Genomic DNA, 23,192 nt, shown 5'->3' with positions numbered 1-23,192 from the left:
GACCAGGCTCCTCGGAAGAAAAGGGAAGGGGGCTCCCTCCCCAGAGAGAAGGTAAGGAGGCAGGACGTCCCATAACTAAGGAGGCGAGGCTGTGAGGGGGACCATCACGACCGCCCCCCACACTGGACTGGAAAGGAAACCCAGTCCTTAGGGATAAAGTGATTTGCCCAAGGTCACACAAAGAGCTGATGCGGAGCCAAGGCCAGAGCCCCGTCTCCCTCCAGCCCAGGCCTGAGCTCTCCCCTTCCCAGGGAAAAGTCACCCACCCATACACACCCATGAACGTTTCTCAGTTAAAGTGGGTCAGTTCACACAAGCCCTGAACACCAAAGCACGCCGCACGCAGCCCCCCCACACTTGGTGACTCTCCTGCCCCATGCTCCTCCTGGACCATGGGCAGTGGACAGCCTCCACAAGGGAGGAGGACAGCCCTGGGGCAGGGCCAAACATCTGTGCTGACTGCGTCTGGGCTCCAGAGAAGAAAGGCAGAGGCAGAAGTTGGGATGACGGAAGAGTTAGATACGCATTTAAGAAGTTTTCAAATTCGCCTAGTATTTCTCGTGCACAGGGGCACACAGGGGCAGAATAACAGGGGACTGAGCACAGTTCCGAGCTGCCCCACCCACTGGCACCTTCTCTAGAACCTCCTCTCTCACCAAGGATAGGGCACTCCCTTTGTCCCTTCCAGGCTCTGGGTCCCATGGCGGGAGCACATGGCCGGCCTGCTCCCTGCCCAGTCCACTGCAATCCCTCAAAAGCAGCTGCGGCCACCCGATGGCAGCATCCCTCCCACACCCGCCTCTCCACACAAGCCCTAACTCGGGGGCAGAGCTGCAGGCCAGCGAGCGGGCCCCTCGGCCTGGGATAGGGGCTCCTTCTCCTTTTCCTGGGATTCACTGAAAGGATCAGGAGGGCGTGACCTCTACCACTCCCCCCATCTCACGCCCATAAAGTGCCGCAGACTGTGTTCGTGCATGTTCAGGAGGAATACAAGAAGAAACTCGGAAAACCTCCCGCACTTCTGCTTGAATTCAACTCAAGGTCACAGCTGCTAAAAATTCCGACACCACACCTATTTCTACACATTTCCCAGTTGGGGGCACGGGTTTCTTACAGGGGGAGAAGGTGGCGGCAAACTTCAGCAGCCTCCCAGGAGTAGAACAAGTCTCTCCTGGAAGACAGGCAAGTTGCAGCCTCCACTCAGCCACCAAGGAGAGAGAAGGGAAGAGAAAGATGAATGAAAGTGGGGGCGGGGGGGCGGGGGCCGGGGGAACGGTTTTTTAAAACCCACTTACCGCTGTGCAGAGAGCAGAGCAATGCAGCTCTGAAGGGAAAGAGGGTATCGTGCTTAAGCAAAGAAGAGAGGAGACCAAGGAGAGATACTGGGAAGGACTTACCCAGAATATCAGATTGAAGAGGAACATCGTGTACTTCAAGCAGCAGAGGCAGCCTCTGGCCATGTTGCACTTCTTAAATTCTAGGAGGAGAACAAAGGACAGGTCCAGGTAAAACACCACGTACTTGCTGCCTTTGGGCGCATTGTACTTGTCGGTCTTCACGCCAGCCTCGGCGCGGCTCTGGCCGCGGGAGCCCGCGGTGCCGTAGAAGGCGCCGGCCGTGAAGCCGCGGCCGAACGGGCGGCCCGAGGTGGACGGCTTGGCAAAGTCCGAGTCCTTGCTGTCCAAAGATGGACTCCGGTGGATCGAAGAATCCTCGCTACTCGACTTCTCCATGCTCGCGTCGCTCCCGGGGGGCGCGGGGTGCGGGGGGCATCGCTCCCGGAGTGGCACGGAGGGGGCGCCCGAGTCGGGCGCGGGCTGCGGGCGGGTCGGAGGAGCCTCGCACGCCGTCGCTCAGTCCCGGGGCGCACTGCCGGCCGGACCCCGCGCTGGGGGTGCCGGCGCCCCGCTTCTCGCCGGCCGGCCCGGGAGGGCTCTGCGGCGCGGCGCGGCGCGGCTCCACGCGCGCTCCCCGGGAACCGGCTGGTCTGCGTAACTTAGAGTCTTTAGGGAGGCAGCGATTTGCTTGCTCGCTCCCGAGCGGCGGCTCGCCTCCCGGGCGCACCGCAGCTCCACGCGAGGCACCCGGGCGCCCGGCTCCGGGCTCCCCGGCACCCCTCTCCCCGTCCCAGCCCGGCCCGGCCCGGCCACTTTGCGGGCGCCCGCCTCCTCTCGCCCCGCGACTTTGCGGAGCTGCCCCCGGCCCTGGGCTGCACGGCCGCGCGGCGGGCAGTGCCGAGGGATCCGCCGCAGCTTCAACCGCTGGGCTACCCCTGCGAAATCCCGGCCCGACTCCCGACTCCGAAATCTCCGGAGCCCCCTCCCCGGCCCTCGGCCCCGCCCCCTGGTTTGCATTCGGCCAATGAACGCGAGGACTGCGGGGGGCAGCCTCCCTCCCGGATGACACCACAGCTTTAATGGGATTAGCGTTCTGCCTGGTGCCTACACCAGTGCGCCGCGAGCCTCGCTAAATGTCAAGGGCTCCGGAGCCGGGGTGAACCAGAACCTTCATCGCAAGGTGCTGGCCTCTTTCCGGGGAGAGAAGGGGGCGGGAGGGGAGGGGAATGGCTGGAGGTACCACGACCCAAGGAAACCTCCCCAGAGGAAAGTGCTGGGGAAGACTGGAGGGGAAAGAAGCGCGGCCGCTGTCCAGCTGGCCGCCGCCCCCTGTGCCCACGGGGCCTGTCCGACCCAGGCACAAGGTCTGCCGGCTACACACACACAGGCGCGCGTGTCTGCACACGTGGGTCAGGCTAGGGCACACGGGGAGCTGGGACCGCAGGGGAAGCGCGAGGTGTGGGAAAGGCCCTCGCGACCCGCGCCGCCCGCCCCGCCCCCTCCGCGCACGCGCGCACGCGGCTCCGGAGGCTCCTGCAGCTGCGCAAGCCCCCCCCCAACTCCTGACCTGCGTTCCGGTCGGGACCCCCCCACCCGGCTGAGAAGAGTAGGTGGCCCAGGTAAGGTCCTGCCTTGCCCCCGCGAATCCTGCCTTGCCAAGGGTGGTGTCGGAGCGCGCTGGGATACCGGCGCTCCGGCAGGGCTGGTCAGGGCACAGCACCAAGAATGCTCTCGCTAGGAGCTTGGGGGCATCCAGAAGGAGCCCTTCATCCTACCATGAAACACCACCTGCGTCCCGGGCTTGTGCAGAGGTCTGCGCTGCCCAGTTGGCAAATAAAGAAGACCAAAAGACAGGTGGGGGGCGGCACCTCTGCCACCAGCAAGAGGGTGCTGAGAGCCCCAGAGCAGCGCCACGTCTCCCCTGGCCCTGCATCCCACACCTAACAGCGCGCTCGGCCGCCGGGAGGCGCTGGGCAGGGCGGCTGGATGGTGTGAGTGTGAAAATGTCCTCCCGGGATCCCATCAGACGTTTACTCCACACCTGCTCTGTGCTGAGCGCACCAGGACCTGGGGAAACAAGGTATGAGGTGTGCTGCTCCCTGCCCTTCAGATTCAGATACACAAGATCTAGCCAGGAAGACAGAAGGACATTAATCACCAAGGCCATGGGCAGGAACAGAGCTACCACATCCGCTCTGGCCGAGGGGGACACTCATTCCGACCAGACCCTTGTCACAGATCTTCTGCGGGGCCCTAAGCTGCTGAGTCTGCACCTCAGGGCCGGAGGCAGGCCTGCATTCCAGGGGTGCGGGCGCTCTTTCTGAGGGCAGCCCAGCTTCTTTAAAAGGACCAACAGCGGCGCTACTATTCTGAGCCCCTCCCCCACTCAGATGGCAGCCCAGCAACGAAAGCCAGTGTGTATCACAGACACGGCACCCTGCTGTCTCCTGGTTGGGCACAGCGGTCCCGTGGGTGCTGTGCACACATGAGGGGCAGATGTCCGGCTGGCTCCTGGCAGATCCCACGGCCACCCGACTGGAATGCCTCTTGTCCTCTTCAGCCTGGACCGGCTCCTGAGGGCTCGCGGCTGCCACATCACTTCTCTGATGCGGGAGAGATCATACCAGCTGGACTGAGAGTCAGGAGACCTGTTTTTCACTCTGAGCTCGATCTGAGGTCTGTGATCAGGGCTAGGTGGTCCGCCTTTGTGAGGTGCTATCTCCTCCTCTTTAAAATGGGGTTCACAGAGCCCAGCCCCAGAGGAGTCGGCCTGTGTGAGAACCGTCTGAGGCCCCTAAGGGCTGAGCCAGTCCCAGGGGTTGTCACTACTAGTCTCCGACGTGGACTTGGAGTCAGCCGGCACCTCCCAGGCTGGCCCCCACTCCCCACCCCGCCTTCTCCTTTATTTTCATCTCTCTCTTCTCGCCAGCTCACACCTTGTTCTGTGAGAACAGCCTTCCCACTGTCCTCGATCGTTCCACCCTCATTTCTGACTACACGTGGATTTGTGCCAATAGCTATTTCCTCAGCAGCTGAAGCCCTGGGGGGCCGGGGGTGCAGGACAACAGGCAGGTAGGAGAGGAAGAGGGGCCGCCCAGTGTAAGCGCTCTGCTCTGCTCCCTCCTGGCCACGCTCATCAAAAGGGCACTGAGGTCCCACTCCGGTGAGGGCTCGCTCCCAGCTTAGTCGATGATCAGAAGCATAAGAGCAACTCCTATTTGCAAGTCCCCAGTGTATCCCAGGCACCAAGCATCACCCGCAGTAACTCACAGAATCCTCAGGGCAGCCCCACAAGATAGGTATGGTTATTATTCCCATTTTACAGATAAGGAAACCGTGATTTCAAAGCCCATGTTCTTTACTCTCTTGGGCTCTAAACCTAGTTCCTGCCCTTGGGAATCTGCCAGTCTAACAGACAGAATCTAAAAGCACAACAGGGAGCCTGATGAGGTCATTAGCAGAAGGAGCTGAGTAAGGGGCAAAGGGGAGAGGGGTGGTCAGGGCAGTGCCGCTGGACCTGTGGTCAGCAAAGGGGAGTCCCCCAGGAGATGGCCCTACATTATCGTACAGCGGGCTGGAAGAAGGAAGGGTGAGGGGAGAAGGTAGTTTGCAAGACAGGAACTGAGTCCCCGATAGGAGGCAGCTCAGGCAAAGCCAGGAGACCAGCCAGGGGCAAGCAGTTTCAGCCAGAACGTCGTCCTCCGCTGCCACCATGAAGAGACCACTCATGCGTCATAGACAGTTCATCGCGGCGGGACAATGAGCGGGGGCACTGGGAGAGACAAAGGTGAGTGAGACACGGCCGTGGCCCCAAGGGGCTCGAGATGCAGTGAACAGACCATCCCTGGAGAAGCCCACAGCAGAATGACAGAGCGCACACGTGCCACGACAGGACGGCACGGAGCTGGAGTTTGGCCTCCCCTTGGAGAAGGGCTGGCTGGAGTGGGCGTGGCAGGGACAGAAGAGGGGGGAGAGCACGGCTAGGGGAACTTCGGGGGCAGTGAGGCTGGGGGGCCACAGTGAGCCACCTGTGAGGCCTCGAGTGACACTGGGAGTCTGAGCTTCATCCCGGGGCTTCCCAAGCAGTGGGGCACGTGACAGAAGCAGGGCCCTAGGTAGCCAGGCCTGGCAGCAGGGCGGAGAGGCAAGGTCAGCTGCTGTGCTGCCTCAATGTCTTAGACTTTGGGCGCAGAAGGAACCATCAGAGAGAGAAGGTGATGTGAGACACCATCTCTCCCCCGTGATGGTCCGCATCTACTCGCCGGGCTCAGGGGAGCCGGAAGGTACAGACTGCCCTTGAGGATCTCAGAGCATGTGAACAAGGCAGAGCTGCCTTTTTCTTTCCTTTTTTTTTCTTTAGACAACAAAAAAAGTAAGCAGGTACAGAATTCCCAGAGGGGAGGAGGAGATGCGAATCCGTGAAATCAACATGCAGCATCTCTGCTGCCTGGCAGCTGGGGAGATGCTGCATGTTGCAGCTTCAGAGTAATGCCAAGCTCTTGGCCTCTCCCTGCGTCTCTCAGGCCTTTGGGCTCTCGCTAACCTGCACACAGGTGACGGGCCACACAGATCCCCTTCCGGTCCCACACCGAGTATCTCTGTATCTGACAACGTGTGTAGCTCGTGAGGCATCCTGGACCTCCGAGGCTCAGGCAGGGCGGCCCCACCAGAATTCAGGTGAGACAGAGGGGCCCTCGCAATCCAGAGGGGCCACCGTTGCAGAAGGGAGCCTTATTCACCTCAGCTTAATTCTTAAACTCCCAAATTGGGATCCTCTTCAGCAATATAGAAAATGCTCTGATTGCTACGCAAACCATTTACCGATGGTGCCAAAAGGGAACCAGGATGGACGATGGATGAATATAGATAAAGAAGACGTGGTGTATATATGATGGAACACGACTCAGCCACGAAATAGACAAAACCCTGCCATTAGTGACAACATGGATGGACTCACGGGTTAAGTGAAGTAAGTCAGACAGAGAAAGACAAATACCGTACGATTTCACTCACATGTCAGATATTAAATACATAAACAAGCCAAACCAAACCAAACCGAATCCGTGGATACAGAGAACAGAGCAGTGGTTATCAGAGGGGAGGGAGGCAGCTGCAGGGTGGGGGCTGGAAACCACACCCTTGGTGGTGAGCATGCGGTAGAGTATACAAAAGTCAAGATACGATGTTGTACACGTGAAACGTACATGATGTTATAGACCAATGTCACCTCAATACATTTTAAAAAGAAAGAGGGCAGGGGGAGAAGGATGGAGCGGTGCCTCACGGGCCACACCCCAGGATGTTGGCATGAAGGTTCACTCTGCAGGGGGAGATGAGGAGGGTCTGGGGCAGGGGGCAGGGGTGGGCCTCCAATTTGCCGTGGAAATTAAACAGCTCCAGGGCCACGAGTAACCAGACTTGGCCAGGATTCACAAAGGACGGTGATGATAGTAAAAGGGCTGGGGTAGAAAGGAACTAAAGGTCATTGTGTTTGTTATTTGTTTAGTTTCTGAGACCAGTAAGGAAAACAAACAAAGAACTGGGTTTGGCTGCAGTGGGAGGGGCGCCCTTAGAAGGAGGGATGTGTTGCTCAGGACCTTCTACCAAGGGCGGCACCTCCTTCCCTGGGAAGAGGTTTGCCCCTCCTCCTTCAGGCCCCCAGATCTTCGTCCAGACATATTAGTTTGTCCACCTGCCTCTGCTCTAGTCACTGGGCTTCTCAAAGGAGGCAGGGGCTGTGTCTTAACCATTTCCTCAGCCCCGGTGCCTGCCCCTGTGACCACCTCAGTCAGGGCAGGTGGAGGGCCAGGAAGCCCACCAGGCCTAGGCCCTGAGTTCTCCCCACGGATCACCCGGGGGCCCAGGTTCACTAACCAGAGGGAGGGACCCAAACCAGACGTGTATGGGGCCACTCCTGGGAAGCAGGCTATCGAGGGCATCGGGACCTGGTGTGAGGACCATGTGGTCAGCTGCCGCTCACAGCCACGTCCCCAGCATGTGGTCCAGCCTGAGACGGACGGACAAACGGACAGACAGGTAAACACACAAACTTACTGAGCAGAGAGGAAGAGTCGGAAAAGGTAGGAGGTGGGAAAAGGAGAGGACAGAACCCCTCCAGGCCCTCCCCGCCCTGGGGAGCCAACCTGGTGGAGACACCCACGTCCAGCCCCGAGTCCCCGGTGGGCCCATGCAGACTCCCTCCTTCCATCACATCTCCAGGCCCAAGAGGTGGTGGCCACTCCTGCCTACAGAGGGAGCACGCCTGTGAAGAGACCTCAGCTTTGTGTCCACACCCCTGAGGGACGGGTGGGCACGCACGTCAGAGCACGAGCTGCTGATACTGCGGACGCTTAGCTTAGCTCCAAGGAATCGCAGTCACAGCTCCAGACCAGCCGTACCACTCCTGACCCGCTCTCAGGGAGGCTTCTGGATCGAGGAACCAGGTGAGGTGAGGAGGGTCCATCCCAAAGCCAACCCACTCGGCACACTCCCCTAACTGTGGGCCAGAGGGGCCCAGGTCTGGGAGAAAGGACAGCATACGCTCAGACACCTGCAGTGACTGCCGTCCGTACCCACGACCCGCCCCGACCACAGAGAACAATGTCCTGCAAACTCCGGGCTTTGGGACTGGACGGATCTGTGTCCAGATCCCACCTGCAGTGAGCTACCCACGTGCCGGGTAACCTGGAATGACCCCCTGCCTGCTCTGTGTCTCAGTTTCCCCAACCGTGAGATGGAGATGATAATACACACCTCCCGAGCAGTGTGCAGAAAGACAGAGACTGGAGGTTAGGAATGTGATGCACAAAGCACAGTGTAGGACACAGAGTGTTCAGTGAATTGAGGCACCGTCATCACTACCAACAAGCGTTACTATAGTAAATATGGTCCCAGTGCCCATCCAATCATAGGGTGATTGAACAGAGAAAGATACAAGGCAACACATAATTGATGCAAAATGTCCTGTGGCTCAAATTCTGAGGGCAAGTGCTGGCAGGTCCTCCTTCGGGGGCCCTCCTCCCCTCTGCCAACACTCCTGCATTCGCCACCCCATCTGTTCCAGGGCCGTCCACATGCTGACGACACCTAGAGGTTTACCTGCACCTGACCTGTCTTCTGAGCCCCAGGCACGCACACCCAACCCCTGCTTGGCATCCCCACACGGCTGTCTCGCAGCAGCTCCCGCTTCCCGTGCCCCAGAGGGACTGACCTTGCCCGTGCCCTGCTCCCCTGGCAGCGACCCCCTCCTCAATAAACGGCCTAAACACCCACCCCATTGCTCATGCCAGAGAACCAAGATTCATCCTGACTCCCCATGGTCACGGGCCCCCACCTCCTCTCAAACACAAATCCCACCCAATGAGCTTCCTTCTTCTCACCGGCTCACGGCCACGGCCCTGGTCCAGCTCCTGCAGCATCTCGGCCAGGGCTCTCCTTCCCGCCCCCGCCTGAGGCCCATCTTCTCACTCACACTGCTCTCTTACCGCCCTCAGTGGCTTCCATTCTGCTGAGATTATGGTCATGTGTATGTGTGTGTGTGCGTGCATGTGTGCATGCGTGTGTATGTGTGTATGTGTGTGTGTGTGTGTGTGTGTGTGTGTGTGTGTGGTATTTGCTGTTCTACTTTTCTATTACAATCCAAATTCCTTAAGCCACCCTGGAGGTCTGGAAGGACTGGCCCCTGCCCACCTCTCCAGCCCACTGTGCTCCAACCAGTGAACCCACGGAGCTTGCCCTCCTTGGAGCCTTTGCTCATGCTGTTCCCTCTGCCTGGAATGCTCTTCCTCGACCCACCACCTGACGTACTTCTTCTCACCCGAGTTCTTGTGAGTGCTTCACAACAGTCTCTTCTGGTTTTGTGGCTCCCCTCCCACCCCGTCTAAATTAAAGCCTAAATTCTCAGAGCTCCACTTCTCCTGCAGCACTTGTCCGTTTGGAAGCACATGCTTACTTGAGTGACAGTTTGCTGTCTGGCTCTCCTACCGGACCATAAACCCCAGGGCAGCTGGGGCTGAACCCAGGACAATGCGTGACCAACAGCGGGACCAGAGAATGCTGGGTGAACACGAGAGGAGGGGCTCAAAGGAGGGGGGGCACGGGGGCTGGGATGGCAGCACCGCCAAAGAAGGGCTTCCTGGGTCGCCTGAGGGACGAAGCCTCAGGACGCCGATTACCTCCACCTCCTCGACTACAGAACAGGAAGTTTCTACTGGTCCTACCTTGTTTCTTGGGAGATGGGCAGGGCCAATCAGGGCAGCAGAAGGAAGAGCATGCTGGTGGGAAAAGGCTGGGCGAAGCCAGAGGGAGACGAGTGCCCAGGACGTCTGGGGAGGACACGTCCACACACCCAGCCAAAGTGAGGTTTTGCGGCAAGGGGACTGGGAAGGGAGGCGGGGGTGAAGCACAAATGACCCTGGATGCCAGGTGCTCTCCCGCCCCCGCCCTTACCTGGCTAACCTCCCACCAGAACAGACCTCCCACGTCTGCCTCGCCCCCAGCCGTAGCACTTGCTGCTTCCTCTGCCTGGACCTCCCTCCCCGCACCCTGAATGCCAGCGTCCACAGCCGCGCTCGGGCCTCTGCTTGGAGCGCCAACGCACCTGAGTCCATCCCACCACGGAGCTACCTGCTCGCCAACATCCTGGCCCCAGACTGTGAGCCCCTTCAGGGCAAGGGCTGCGTCCGTCATCTTTGTATCCCAGCGCTTGGCTCAGAGCCAGTGCCCAGCGCACAGGAGCTGTGAGATCACCACCGAACACACGCGTGCAGACAGCGGGCCTCGTGGGAGCCTCGAGCAAGGTGACAGCCACTCTTCAGGAGAATGGGCCTTGCCTTTGGGAGGGGAGTGAGGGCTGCCACGCCTCCTATTTGAGCAGGTTTACAGGATGCAGGGCGCCCACCCAGGGAGCGGCACCCCCTGGGCTCACAGGCCCTTTTTTCCAGGCAAGACCCAAACGAGCCCCACCTTTCACCCCAAGCCCAATCAGCCTCCCTGTGAGATGCCCCAGAAGGGCCTGCTGTGTGCGGTGGGCACACACCGCGCCATCCACGCCATCAGCTGCCGGATGCCCAGGAGCAATGAAGCACCGTGATTAGCGCTTATCAAGGAGGGCAGGCAGCTTGCGGAGAATGAGATAAGGCCCGGCAGTGGGCCCAGGGAAGTGTAATGAAGCCCGAAGGTAACTGTCATGCACCAGTGGAATTTCCTGACCCAGCAAATCTAGTATTCCTCAGCCAGTCCATGGAGGGCACTGACCGCCGGCTGGGACAGCGCTCTCTGACACAGTGGCCAGCCTGTGCGAGCAGCCCATGCGGCTGGGGCCCTCCCGCCGATTCAGGAGCTGCTGCCTCTTCCTGCCTCTTCCTGCCTCTTCACTGAGGCTGGAACCACTGCAGGGAGAACAGCAGGCACACAGCATTTGTAGATGCTCCAAAGAAGACGGAGAAGAACAGTGGCCGGGACCCCGTCTGCTCTGAAGCCGTGGGGGAGGGGAGGCTGCACACGGCCTCCCCCCCGCCCCCCAGCAGAAGGGAACGAGAGGCGTGGGGATGAGTGGTGGGCGCATCTCTGTTGGGTAGAACTGGGCTGTCTGAGGACTCGGCGGTCTCAGTGCATGAAGCCTTGTGGTCTCTGAAGCACTGGCCACTCTGTAAAGTGAGGCTCCCTCCCCTGTGCCCACTCAGGCTGCCCCACGTCCAGGAGGCTGCCATTCAGGCTGCCTCCTACTGAGGGGCCTCAGAGGAGCGTCTGGGCCACCCCAGACCTGAAGGTAGTCTGCTGTTGGTACCGAAACTCTTAGGCAAGTTCTTTCCACAGTGTCTCTCTGGTTGCTCTAGCAGAGGGTCGTTGCTGGTGGAACCCGCTCACACACGATGGGGACCCAGCTTGCTCAAAACCTCCCAGGATGCAGGCGGCACACACAACCCTGAAAGCAAAGGCTCCTGCTGGCCCAGTTCTCCCTCCCGGGGTCCCTGCTTCAGTCCCCTCCACAATTAACCTTGCCACCAGCTGCCACATAACTATTCTGAGACAGAGCCCTGGGGGTGCCACGCTGCCCCTCTCGCCAGCTGAAAACCTTCCCTGGCTTCCCAGGGATTTGACACAAGTACTCGAGCGTGGGGTCGTGACCTCCAGCGCTGTGCACTGTCAGTCCTGACCTGTGCCCTAGCTCCCACCACGCGGAGCTCCCCACTTCTCTGTCTCCGTCTGGGGCTCCGTGCCGCCCTCCACCGCCGCCACCCAGCCACCTCTGCCTTCAGTGGATGCTTTGAGGCGCGTCTCAGATGCCACGTCCTCCACGAAGGACCCCCTGAACTGAGAGGCCCTCTTCTTGTCCCTAACCCACCTCTCTTCGGGGCGCTGATTTCACTCTGCCCTGTATCAAGGTTGTTTGCATGTCTTCCTACGGGAAGCCCCTGAGGGGATGAACCCACCGAGTTTCCTCTCGCAGGATCCGTGCTGGACACATAAAAAATCTGAAGGGCCATTAACTGAACCCTCACGCAGAGCACACGGCCCCCAAGCCTCCCTGCCTTCACTGTGTGTACTCACCTCACGCAATGCACACGGCCCCCAAGCCTCCCTGCCTCCCCTGTGTGTACTCACCTCACGCAGTGCACACGGCCCCCAAGCCTCCCTGCCTCCCCTGTGTGTATTCACCTCACGCAGTGCACACGGCCCCCAAGCCTCCCTGCCTCCCCTGTGTGTACTCACCTCATGCAATGCACAGCCCCCAAGCCTCCCTGCCTCCCCCGTGTGTACTCACCTCACGCAGTGCACACGGCCCCCAAGCCTCCCTGCCTCCCCTGTGTGTACTCACCTCATGCAATGCACAGCCCCCAAGCCTCCCTGCCTCCCCTGTGTGTACTCACCTCACACAGTGCACACGGCCCCCAAGCCTCCCTGCCTCCCCTGTGTGTACTCACCTCACGCAGTGCACACGGCCCCCTAGCCTCCCTGCCTTCCCTGTGTGTACTCACCTCACGCAGTGCACACGGCCCCCAAGCCTCCCTGCCTCCCCTGTGTGTACTCACCTCACGCAGTGCACACGGCCCCCTGGCCTCCCTGCCTCCCCTGTGTGTATTCACCTCACGCAGTGCACACGGCCCCCAAGCCTCCCTGCCTCCCCTGTGTGTACTCACCTCACGCAGTGCACACGGCCCCCAAGCCTCCCTGCCTCCCCTGTGTGTATTCACCTCACGCAGTGCACACGGCCCCCAAGCCTCCCTGCCTTCCCTGTGTGTACTCACCTCATGCAGTGCACACGGCCCCCAAGCCTCCCTGCCTCCCCTGTGTGTACTCACCTCGGCCCATGCACTGGACGCCCCCCAACACCGCCCTCAGCCTTGCCGATGGGCGCGCATCTTGCCAGATCACCACGATTTGTCCTCGCCCTGGAGGCCCCCTCTAGGGTCACCGGCCAGCCTCGGTCCCCTCCTGAACCCTGGGGGGCTCAGATGTCCAGCCTGGAGCTCAGAGAATGTGGCTGGGCTCCGCGAGGCCTGACGCATCTGGTTGACTGCGTGTCACTCATCCCCCAGGCTCCGGCCCCAGGGGGTGCTTCCATATCCCATTCGGGCTGGGCGCCAGGGCACACCTGCTCTCCCCCTCCCCCACACCGTGGCCGGAGGAAATGCCAGCCTCGGCCGGGGGGTACGACACAGCGGGATCAGGCCCTGACCACCGGCGCCGCCCCTCCTCGCCTCACCCGGCATCCCTCCGTGGGTGCCCGCTCGTCCTAACGCAGCACAGGGCACACGCTCAGACTGCAGGGAATCAGGCCCAGGCCCAGCTCTGACACTTGCCACCTGTGTGACCCGGACCAGAGACGCACAGCTCTCGGAGCAGCGTGCACGTTTTTTGAATGAATGAACAAAGGAGTGAGCTGTTTCCATTTCCTCGTCTGCAGAGTGCGGTTAGGGAGGACTCCAGGGAGCAGAGAGGCACTTCTGGGAAAGGGTTTTACTAGGTGGGCCGTCTACACCTCAGAACCTTCCATCTACACACACAACCAGCCAGCACATTCAAGGGCTCCATACGAAGACCAAGGACACAGACAATCATTACCAGTCAATAAGACTCCCCAGGTACCCATTGTGGGCCGCCCTGGGCTCGCCGCTGTGGCTGTGACCGAGGAGCTTGCGTCCACGCAGGGGAAGAGCCGAAAACTGAAAAGGCAGCTCGAGCATGAGCCAGAGTGGGTGGTGTGAACCAAGGGCAGGGAGGCCTGGCCTATCCGGGAAGGCTTCTTGGAGGAAGTGGGAGCGTGTTGGGCTGTCACCCCCACTGGAGGCGGGTGGAGGAGGGGCCCCAGGTGCTGCACGTCGAGTGCAAAGGCGTGACCACGGGGACTCAGCTGGTTCTCACCGCATGCGTGTGTGACACACAAGCAGGGCAGTCATCCCAGTCATACACGAGGAGACTAGGCCCGACGAGCAGAGGGCTCCTCTGAGCTAGTTAGTGGCGGAGCTGGGGCTCCTCACTCTGAACAGAGCCCTCTCCTTACGCCTAGGTTCTGCCCGGGCCTGGTGCTGGACGCTGCTCTTATGCACAGAGGCACAAAGCCGTCCCACACACACAGAGGGGGCAAAGGGAAGGAAAGAAGTGGGGTGCGAGGGCCCTCAGGACCACGCGTCCAGGAACAAAAGAGAAGCACCCCGTCACCGGCCCATGGGCGTGCTTCGGAAATCCGAGGGAACACGCCAGCACCACCCCACGTCACCCCCCAGCCAACACGCCCGCTGCACTCTGACCTCGTAGAGCCTGAATGCTGGCGTGGGTGCCAATGAAAGCAGGCGGAGGCCCCGCCCCCCGAAACCCCGGCCCAGGGAGAGTGGGGATGACAACCAGGGGTGGGCTGTCCACGTTTACCAGCCAGCTTTCCGGGGAAAAGCCGTGACTCGTCGTGCTCGCCACTTGCCACGGTGCAGATACTCCCACCGCGGCCAGTTTCTAGCTCCTGACGGCAAATCTCCCGACTCTTTACTAACAGGCTCTTGACCGCCAGCACGAGCAGCCTCCGGCCAACCACTGCCACGGCCCAGCTCCCTCGGTCCAGGAGAAACTCCAAGGCAAGGAGAAGAACCCAGCACCCTGCTCGTCCTCCCAGGAGAAGTCGCACGTTGGGGGTGGGGACAGGAATGGAGGCTGGACACGTCATGGGGAGGGTCTCCCGGGGTCCCCCACAGGTGGCCTAATAACCAGAGAAAGACCGCTGACATTAGCTCCCGTACAATGTAAGTCAGGCCAGGTCCCTGCTCTTCTCAAAACCCTCGAGCGGGGGACTTCCTGGCGGTCCCGTGGTTAGGATCCCACGCTTCCATTGCAGGGGGCACGGGTTCGATCCCTGGTCGGGGAACTAAGATCCCACATGCTGCGCGGCCAAAAAATAAAAAAACAAAACCCTCTAACGGCGCTCATCTCTCCCAGAGTAAGAGACAAAGCTCTCGCAGCATTGTCACCGTTGACACACACACGTCCACCCCACTCATCCCTCCACTCCGGCCACTCGGTCCTTCCTGCCGTTTCTCACGTGGGAGCCTTTACGCCCGCTTCTCCCTCCTCTGGGTCACCCCTGCCCCAGGTGTCTGCTCTGCCAGCTCTCACTCCTTCACAGCTCCACCCAAAGCCACCTCCTCAAGGGCTGCCCCGCTGAACTCTGTACCTCCCCCAGTGCGCCCAGTGTCAGCCAGCTCCGCTCTTTCCACAGCACTTAACCCCAGTGGACGGTGTAATTTGCTTTTTTACTCATTGATTGTTTAGGAGCTCTCTTATTCACCAGAACTAAGCTTCATGAGGGCAGCGTTTTGGCTGTGTTTCCGTAGCCAAGAACAGCTCTACACGTGGTCATTAGTCAGGAAATACTTGTTGAGTGAAGGAAAGCCCAGAGAAGGCTTCTGCCCAACCCAACAGGCGGCAGCTGGGGAGCGAGGGGCCCAGTGGTCAGTGCCCGCCCGGCTGGGACTCCAGGTGCCCGTGACCTGGCACCCCATCTCTGCGTCTCATTATCTCTTCTCATTTAGGCTGTACGGGACCCTACATGGCTAAAGGATGCCGGGTCTGAAGCCCTCTGACTCTACAGCAGGAGGCCCCAAGGTCAGGTTCGAGGCCTTCCCTTAAAAGGTCTTGGGAAAGACAAGCTCTTCGCGTCCCCTCTGCACCAGCCACACCTGAGCCCCCAGCCACACCACCCCCTGTCCCCCAGCCCTGAGATCGGGAGAAACTCCCAAAGAGCACTGTCCACCCCTGGGTCAGGGCCACTGGCGCCCCAACTCCAGGCAGCTGCCCATCACGCCCCGTGGGCGCCCCACATGCAAAGCGGCCAGCTCACCCAGCTATTTTAAGCCCTGCGGGCCCAGCTGCAGCTCGTCACCACAGCGGGCTGGTGGCCCAGGGTGCAGGCAGGAGCAGCCAGCTCACAGAGGAGCACTGACCTGGGGAGCTCCGAAGGGGGCCGGTCATCCTTTGTGACCGCAGCACTCCTAGGAGGGACCGGAAACTCCCGTCCACGCCCTCAGATCCACCAGCCGTGGGAAAGTGAGTCAAGGGCTGCCCTGGCACGCCCAGATTCCACTGCTGAATGTGACCCCTGAGTTTCCACATCAGAATGAGTCCTGGTCCCGCCCTGCCCACCCCCAGACATTCCAACCACGCTGGAGCTCCCACTGCACCCACCCTCCGGGGCCTGACAACTCGAGACAGACCACGATGTAGACAGAAGACCTGGGAACGGCTCACTCACTGGGCCCCCAGCCTTTTCCCCTCTCGGTCTCCCCAGCGACTGCACAGTGCTGGCTCACAGCTACGCTCAACAAACCCTTGTTGACCAAATGGTTGTTCTAAATGTGTTCTGAACCACATGTGACGGAAGCGGTAGAGGGACAACTCAGTCTCAAGGGCTGTTATCAGTATCAACACTACTACGGACATTTCTGCCGACCCCACTGGGCACCAGACCTGAGGATAGAGACCATAGAACCAAGGAATCAAGAGAGTTCGGTGACAAAACAGGGGCGCCCCAAGCTGCAGCCCTTTCCGGGAGGGCTGCCACCCCCAACTCCGGGGGGACGGTTACACTGTGTTCTCCGGGAAGACGGTTCCCTGAAGTCGTTCGACGCGGACGCCCTGCTCCAACCCACCCTCCTCCGTAGGACCTCCAGCAACCAGGAGCTGCCTGGAGAAGCAACGCACAGAACAGAAACCCTGGGTGTGAGCTATTCCCACAGCCAGCCTCCTGCCGCAGGACATCAGCAAGCCCAGGGCAGACAGGTCACACATGCCTGAGGCTCCCAGCCACATCCTCTGGCTCTAATTGCTCCGTTTAAGCACCATCAGCACCCCGGGGGAAGAGGGAGGGAGATCCAGAAGGTGCTGTAATTAGGGAGCTCTGCGACCTACCCCCTCGCTCCCCTCGCTCCCCGTCTACCTCGAGAGGGAACCTGCCACCCACACCTTAAAGAAACAGACCCACCACCTGCATTAGGGGGAGGAAGCGGGAAATTCCTTGAATTTCCCTGTTGGAGGAAGATCCCAGAAGCTGAGGGTCTTCAGAGACCATTCAGTCCACTCTCCTCCCTTCCCCTCCCCTGGCTTCCATCATTCCAGACTCTGCTGAACATTTCTATTATAACTGTAAAAGCAATGACAGCAGCCTGCGTTTACAGAAAAAAAAAAAAAAAGGTACATTGTTGAAAGGGATTTCACACAAGTGACTCTCCCCGAAGTAGGTGCAGAGAGCATCGTATGGAAAATGAGATGACCTGCACCAAGGCCTTCACACCGCCACCCAGTCCCACGCTCCCGCAGCGAGCCGCCCAGGCCCCCACTTCGGAGTCCTCAGGCGTCGGGTACCAAAGTCAGAATTTCTGAAGCCAGGGCTACGATGACGTCCTCTGTTACTGACCCCCCTCCCCGCCTTGAGAAAGTGGTTCACTGGATCCACTACCCAAGCAGCAACTCAAGTCCCACCACCTCTAGGAAATCTTCCAAAACCAGAGGATCTGGGGGGTATGAGACCCCCGCCCCCCGCCCTGTTTGGTGCGTCTCCTGAAGAGACATCTGCACACGATCACCAAAGTGGCGCTGAGACATTTCAGTCCGTAATCTGAAGTCACACCAGCTGGGGAGGCACCCTGGCCAAAATCTCCCCCTCCAGCAGGGACAGATCTGCCAAAACCACTCAGTCAGCCGGAGCCCATCCTCACAGACGTGCCTAATGCAGGGGGATGGGGGGGGGGGGACAGAACAATAGGATGAAGTCACTGCAGGGCTGCCCCTCCCCCTCGTGCTGTAGAGTCAATGCTACGGGTTCTGCCTTTGTTCACCCTCAGACAGGCCCTCACCCCGACACAGCTGCACAGCACAGACACCCAGGGCTCCCTGCACCCCCCTAGAGATGGCTTTCGATCCGCCCTCCACCCACCCTGACCCTGAACCCACCACCCTGTCCCAGCCTCGGGGAGGCCTGCGGGCCTGGCTCAGCTCTCTCCAGCTGCCCCAGTTCCAGGCTTCCGTTAGCCTCCCCCCTCCAGCCTGGGGGCTCCTCGGGCCTATGGCCCAGTTACAATCCCCCTTCTCAAGGCCCCCCCGCCCTGTCGCCCCCATCACGTGGTCTCGCTGACTCAGCCCGAGCAGCCGCGTGGTCAGATCACGTCTTGGCCAGCGGACTCTTGGCCTCGGGAGAGCAGAGCACAGTCGGATTCTCGCCATGTCCCCTCAGAGCTTCCACCATGTCCCAGTCCCGAGCCAGGGATCCCATGAGCACTTGTCGAATGAATGAACGATGTCTGGAAACCTGGCCCAGCTGGCTCTCCTGGTGGCATCTCGTGTCAACAGAAAAATGGGGGAGGAGAGGGAAGAAAAGCCCAGGGAGAGAGAGAAAAGGAAAGGAAAGAGGAGAGCTCGCCTACAGGCGAAGACCAAGGCCATCGCTCGGGGTGTGTGGGGGCGGGGGCAGCCACAGGCCCAGGGAGCTTAGCAGGCACTCAGACACTCCCCAACCCCCCAGGGCCCCGTCAGGAACCAGAACTGGCCAATTAGCAGCTTCCTCCTTCCATGGCAGGGCATCTCCCAAGCAGAGAGCCTGCCTGATCTGGGTGAATTAACTGAGCAATTAACTTCCCTAATCTGCTGCCTCGGGGCCCACCTTTCAGAAAGGACGGCAGCGCAGGGGCCTGCAGGGGGCAGGGCAGAGCACCTGCCCTTCAAGATCCCACCGCCTTGTCCACCAGCCCCGCAGTGCCAGGAACTCCAGCCTGCCCACGCCACATCACACACAGCCCCAAGACTTCACCGCCCGCAGGGCCTCCACGACACGCACACGCGTGCACACACACTGGCTGTGGTAACCTCTCCACCAGCCAGGGTGCTGGCCGTGGCCTCCATGTGGAGCCTGGGAGTCTGTGGGGTCCAGAAAGGAGCAGGGGAGAACAGGCGCAAGGAAGCCCAGAAGGCAGGACTGCGGGGCGGGTTTGGGGGGCAGAGCGGGCGGCCGGAAGGGCACACAGCGTGGGGGGATCAGATGACCCAGGCTTGAGTCCCGTCTCTCAGGGCCTGTGTGACTCTGGGCGAGCCACGTAACGCCTTGAGGTGCCTGCAGTCTGCCTGTCTGCAAAATGGACATAGAGCCTACCTCCCCCGACGGCTTCCTGAGGATCCAGGGAGCCCAGAAGAGTTACTCGCTTACCTCCAATCTCCTCCCCTCTGCAGAAACCCCCTGGGGAGACCCCCCCCCACCCCCGCACAGACAGGCTTCACCCGCTGCTTGAACACTGTCACCAGGCAGCTGTTCCCTAATTGAGCCCCACCTGCCCACCTCTAACTTCTACCTGGGCGGCTTGGCCATGGAATCAGCCTGGTGACAGGAGCTCTGCCCCTTCACATGTCACTCGCTGCTCCATGAATCATGAGTATGTGCACGGAGCCCATGCGTGACGTACACACCGTGCCTGCTTTAGTGCCCAGCACGTGCTGCACTTAATAAAGAGTAGACGATATTTCTTTTCATTAGCATCATCATCATTACCCTGGCTAAAAGATTTAGTTCTTCCCTCTGGAGCGGTAAATCGGAGGCCGAATTCCTCTCCCAGGTGCCAGCCTGTCACACATAGGGAGACAGTGTCAAGTCGCTCGAGCCTCCCTCTCCAAGCAACACACCCCCTTCTCAGCAGCCTGCAGGGCTTTGCCACCCGGCCCAACTCGCCTTCCTGCCCTCCCTGAAACGCAGTGCCCTGAACTGCTACGTCTGAGCCCCTGGCACATAGTAGGGGCACGGAATCGTTTGGTGACCAAGCACTGGATGAATGAGCTGGACACTCTGCTCCATGGAATCTGAACATTGCAAGTGGCAACAGGCTGGCTGGCTGTGGACGCTCCATCCCCACCAGTGCAGCCTGGTACCACCTCCCTTCACACTGTGACCATCGGAGACAGAGCCCTGAGCGGCACCGGGGCCTGCCCGCTGTCTGACCTCAAGCGCTTCAAACCAAAGCTCCCCGATCAAAATTCCTGCCTCTTCTACATCTAAGTAACCCAAGTAAGGACTTGAGCTACAGGGGCAACTGTAAACATCTGCCCACTATCCTTCATCTTGTTAGTTTTTCTCCATCCTTACAGACACTAGTGATTTAAAGCCCCAGTTCTAACATCCAGTATATTGGTAAATTCTCTCAACGTTCAGAAGATCACAGAATTTTTGCCCTAGAATGCACGTAAGAGATGGTCAAATTCAATGCCTTCCATATCCACATGAGGAAACTGAGGCCCAGAAAAGTGATGTAACTTGTCCGAAGACACCTGTAATTTTCTGGCAAAACTGAGATGTGAGCCCTGGATCCTTCCTCTCAGCCCACATCACTAAGAGTGATGCTATAGCACTTTGGAGTGCTTGCCTTGTGCCAGGATGTTAATATCTGTTTTCTCCAATCCTCATTACGACCCTGCAAGATAAACACTGCTTCCCCATTTGACGGATGAGAGAGCTCAGGTCCTGGACCACACAGACCAGGAGCATGTGGCCAAAGAAGGAAGAGAGGCTGCTCCATCTTACTCCAGATGCGCCCCCCACCCGCCCCCGCCTCCCAAGGTCACTGAGCATCGGAGCACCTCCAGCCAGACGTCCGACAGAAACGCGAGCCCACAGATCTAAATCTAAATTCGTTATCTTCTCTCTCCAACACCTACCTGTTCCTCCCTTGGTATTTTCTACTGTTAATAGCATCACCACCAATGTGGTCACTTAAACTAGAAACCGAGAGAGAGATTCCTCAGACTCTATTACTTTACCTCTTCACCCCACAGATGCAAGCCAGCTCCCAGGACCTCGAACCCATCCATCTTCCTCTCCTTCATCCCCTTGGCAAGGCTCTTCAACCTCATCCTCCTTCCGAAACCTACACAAGACTATCACCAACACCTCTGCCTGGTTTCTCTCTCCCCATCTCCATCACCTGAGCACTTTTCACGTTTGTCCTCACAATCATCTTTCTAAAATAAGCTGATCTTTCGTTGCCCCAACTTAAAAACTTGGCTGGTTCTATTCCAAATTTCTTTGAAGAGCAGACCAGCTCCTTCAGCACAACCTGGCAGACCTTCCACTTGAACTCCTATGCATCCTGCAAGACCCAACTCAAACCCCATCTGCTCCTCGTCTGGCCCCTGCCCTCTCAACCTCCCTAAGGCAGTCGTTATGACTCAGCCTCCGTGAATGCCTCTGCTCTTCACTGTGTTTCCTCAGCAGGTCTCTCCCCTCTCTTTTGGAGGTGAGCTCCTTGAGGGCAGGAAGGTGGCATTTCTGAATCCCCAGCTCCAACTCACGGATATGCTCATTTACTCATTTGCTAATTTACTCCACCTTGAAAACGCTCAATGAAAATGGTTGAGTAAACTAGCAAATTCATAAAGCAGGGCTCTGTTTATAATTTTATTATAAAAAATAATCTTCTCTTCAATAAAAACCTGTGTCTTGAGTTAAGATCAAATTTATTTCAGAAACATGATGTTAAAATAGTGACTGACAAGGGTCCTTGTAAAAATGCACGAAATTCAAGCTTCCTGGTTGTCAGGCACTCACTTTGGAGGCATCAGTGACAATAAAGAGTAGAAAAATCCAATTTTGAGAAATAAAGAATCTGAGCTATAACAGGTATAACAGATGTGTGACTGTGACCCAAATGAACTAATTTGCTAATTGTTTCCATTTGCTGTCATCTGTAGGAACTCCCAGATTAGCGCTTTTCATACTGTGGGTGGGTCATTTCTCATTCGTGGGTTATAAAATCAGTTTAGTGGGTCAGGAAGAGTATTTTTTAAAAATTAAAACAAAACAGAAAATACCAGAATGTATCTCACACAGCAGTTTTGCGAAACATTTTTTTCAGGGTGAGCATGCACGTATATATACACACACACATGCACACACTGAGTCATAAAGTTTGAGAAACACAGCCCTGGGTCTTTCAAGGTGACATGTGTGGCCCACGAGAGTCTCAGAACATGGGCCAGCTGCCCATGAGAATATGTACTTTCTAGGCACGAAATTCAGAGCGAGTTACTTTCTGCAGGGGGCCACCCCAACTGCGGGAAGTACACTTGGATTCACCCTCCGAGATGGAAATGTGCTTAAAAAGGATGCCAACAAGTTACATGTACCGTGAGAAGACAGTCTTATCCTAGGGAAGATGCGTCCCTGAGTCATGGGATCCAGCAACATCATCTGCTGGACAGAACCCTGGCTGGGAAAGTGGACGCAGGTTGCTGGCCTGCAAAACAGGAGATCAGTGCCCACGTCACAGTGAAGCAAAACCTCAAACGGACCATGGATAACATGGACTCTATTCGCGTATTCCTCTTTGATTGCTGAAACAAATCAAAGTTGGTTTAAAAAATGCATGAAGTTAGCTCAGCACAGAATTATACCTTCCTAACCCATTAAACTAGAGAAAACCAATTCTGAACCGAGCCAATATTTTATCCGCTACAAAATCTACTCAGCTGTCTGCCTCATGTGGCTGAAGGAAACACCACCTCCCGCGGGTTCCCCAAAACAGAGGGAGAACATCGGCCCTCGTGCATCCGAAGGCTCTTTGCTGAGGACAGTGGGCTAGGGTCTTGTTTCACTTAAGGCAGGATGCGAGGAATGGTCTTGAAACACAAGGGGAAGCCTCCAGAAGAGAGCTGTTAAGGACAGGGACAGGTGACCGGAGCAGGTGCTCACCACCACCCTGGGCAGGCTGAACCCCACCCCACCTGGAGCCCGGCTGGGCCACGTCGTGTCGGGCATGTAATGCAATGCACCCGGCATGGGATCAGCCCCGTCCCTTCCTTCCTAGATGACTTTGGGAGGTGCCTTCCTGTCTGCGGCATCCCTGGTTCCAGGATGAGAAGCGATGGTGACCATGGCGTTGCCACCAACAATGGGCCCTCCGCCTGGGCCCCACGGCCTATTTCCAGCCCCCGATGGTTCCTGTCTAATGCCAACATCAACTGAGGAATCCAGGGCATCCCGGGCCCAGCATTGTTCAAATCACACATTCCTCTGCTTAAAAAGCTACTGAATAACTCTCATTCCTCCACCTCCCAGGAGAAACCACATCAGAGGACAAGCAACCAGATCCCTGTGTGTGATGGGAACAAAGGGAGACGGCCACAGGGTGTCCCCTGCCCAGCAGCTCCCCGGCAGCAGGGGCAGACCTGCCCAGAAAGCTCACCCTCCCCTTCCAACAGAGCACCTGCCAGAGCCCCTGACCACGGAGCCCCTGCCTCGGAGCCCCTGACCACGGAGCCCCTTCCCACAGAGCCCCTGTCACGGAGTCCCTGCCACGGAGCCCCTTCCCACAGAGCCCCTGCCCGCGGGCCTAA

At 58.7% G+C, this 23,192-nt stretch overlaps 1 protein-coding gene across 2 annotated transcripts in view; it reads right to left on the bottom strand.

Annotated features, from left to right (window-relative positions):
- The window catches only part of TSPAN9 (tetraspanin 9), a 183,981-nt gene that overhangs the window by 77,591 nt on the left and 83,198 nt on the right, over nt 1-23,192 (bottom strand). Inside the window, exon 3 of one of the 2 annotated variants that reach the window (XM_033404257.2) lies at nt 1,398-1,477. In XM_033404257.2, coding sequence (XP_033260148.1) covers nt 1,398-1,460 — 63 coding nt within the window. In that variant the 5' untranslated portion in view covers nt 1,461-1,477. Of the gene's footprint in view, nt 1-1,397; nt 1,874-23,192 lie in introns of those variants that run through there. The other variant, XM_004279008.3, reaches the window with a different exon arrangement.

This window comes from Orcinus orca, chromosome 11, assembly GCF_937001465.1.
Source record: "Orcinus orca chromosome 11, mOrcOrc1.1, whole genome shotgun sequence".
Classification (NCBI taxonomy): domain Eukaryota; kingdom Metazoa; phylum Chordata; class Mammalia; order Artiodactyla; family Delphinidae; genus Orcinus; species Orcinus orca.
The sequence above is the reverse complement of the archived record's forward strand: the minus strand, read 5'-3'. Positions and strand labels throughout refer to the sequence as shown.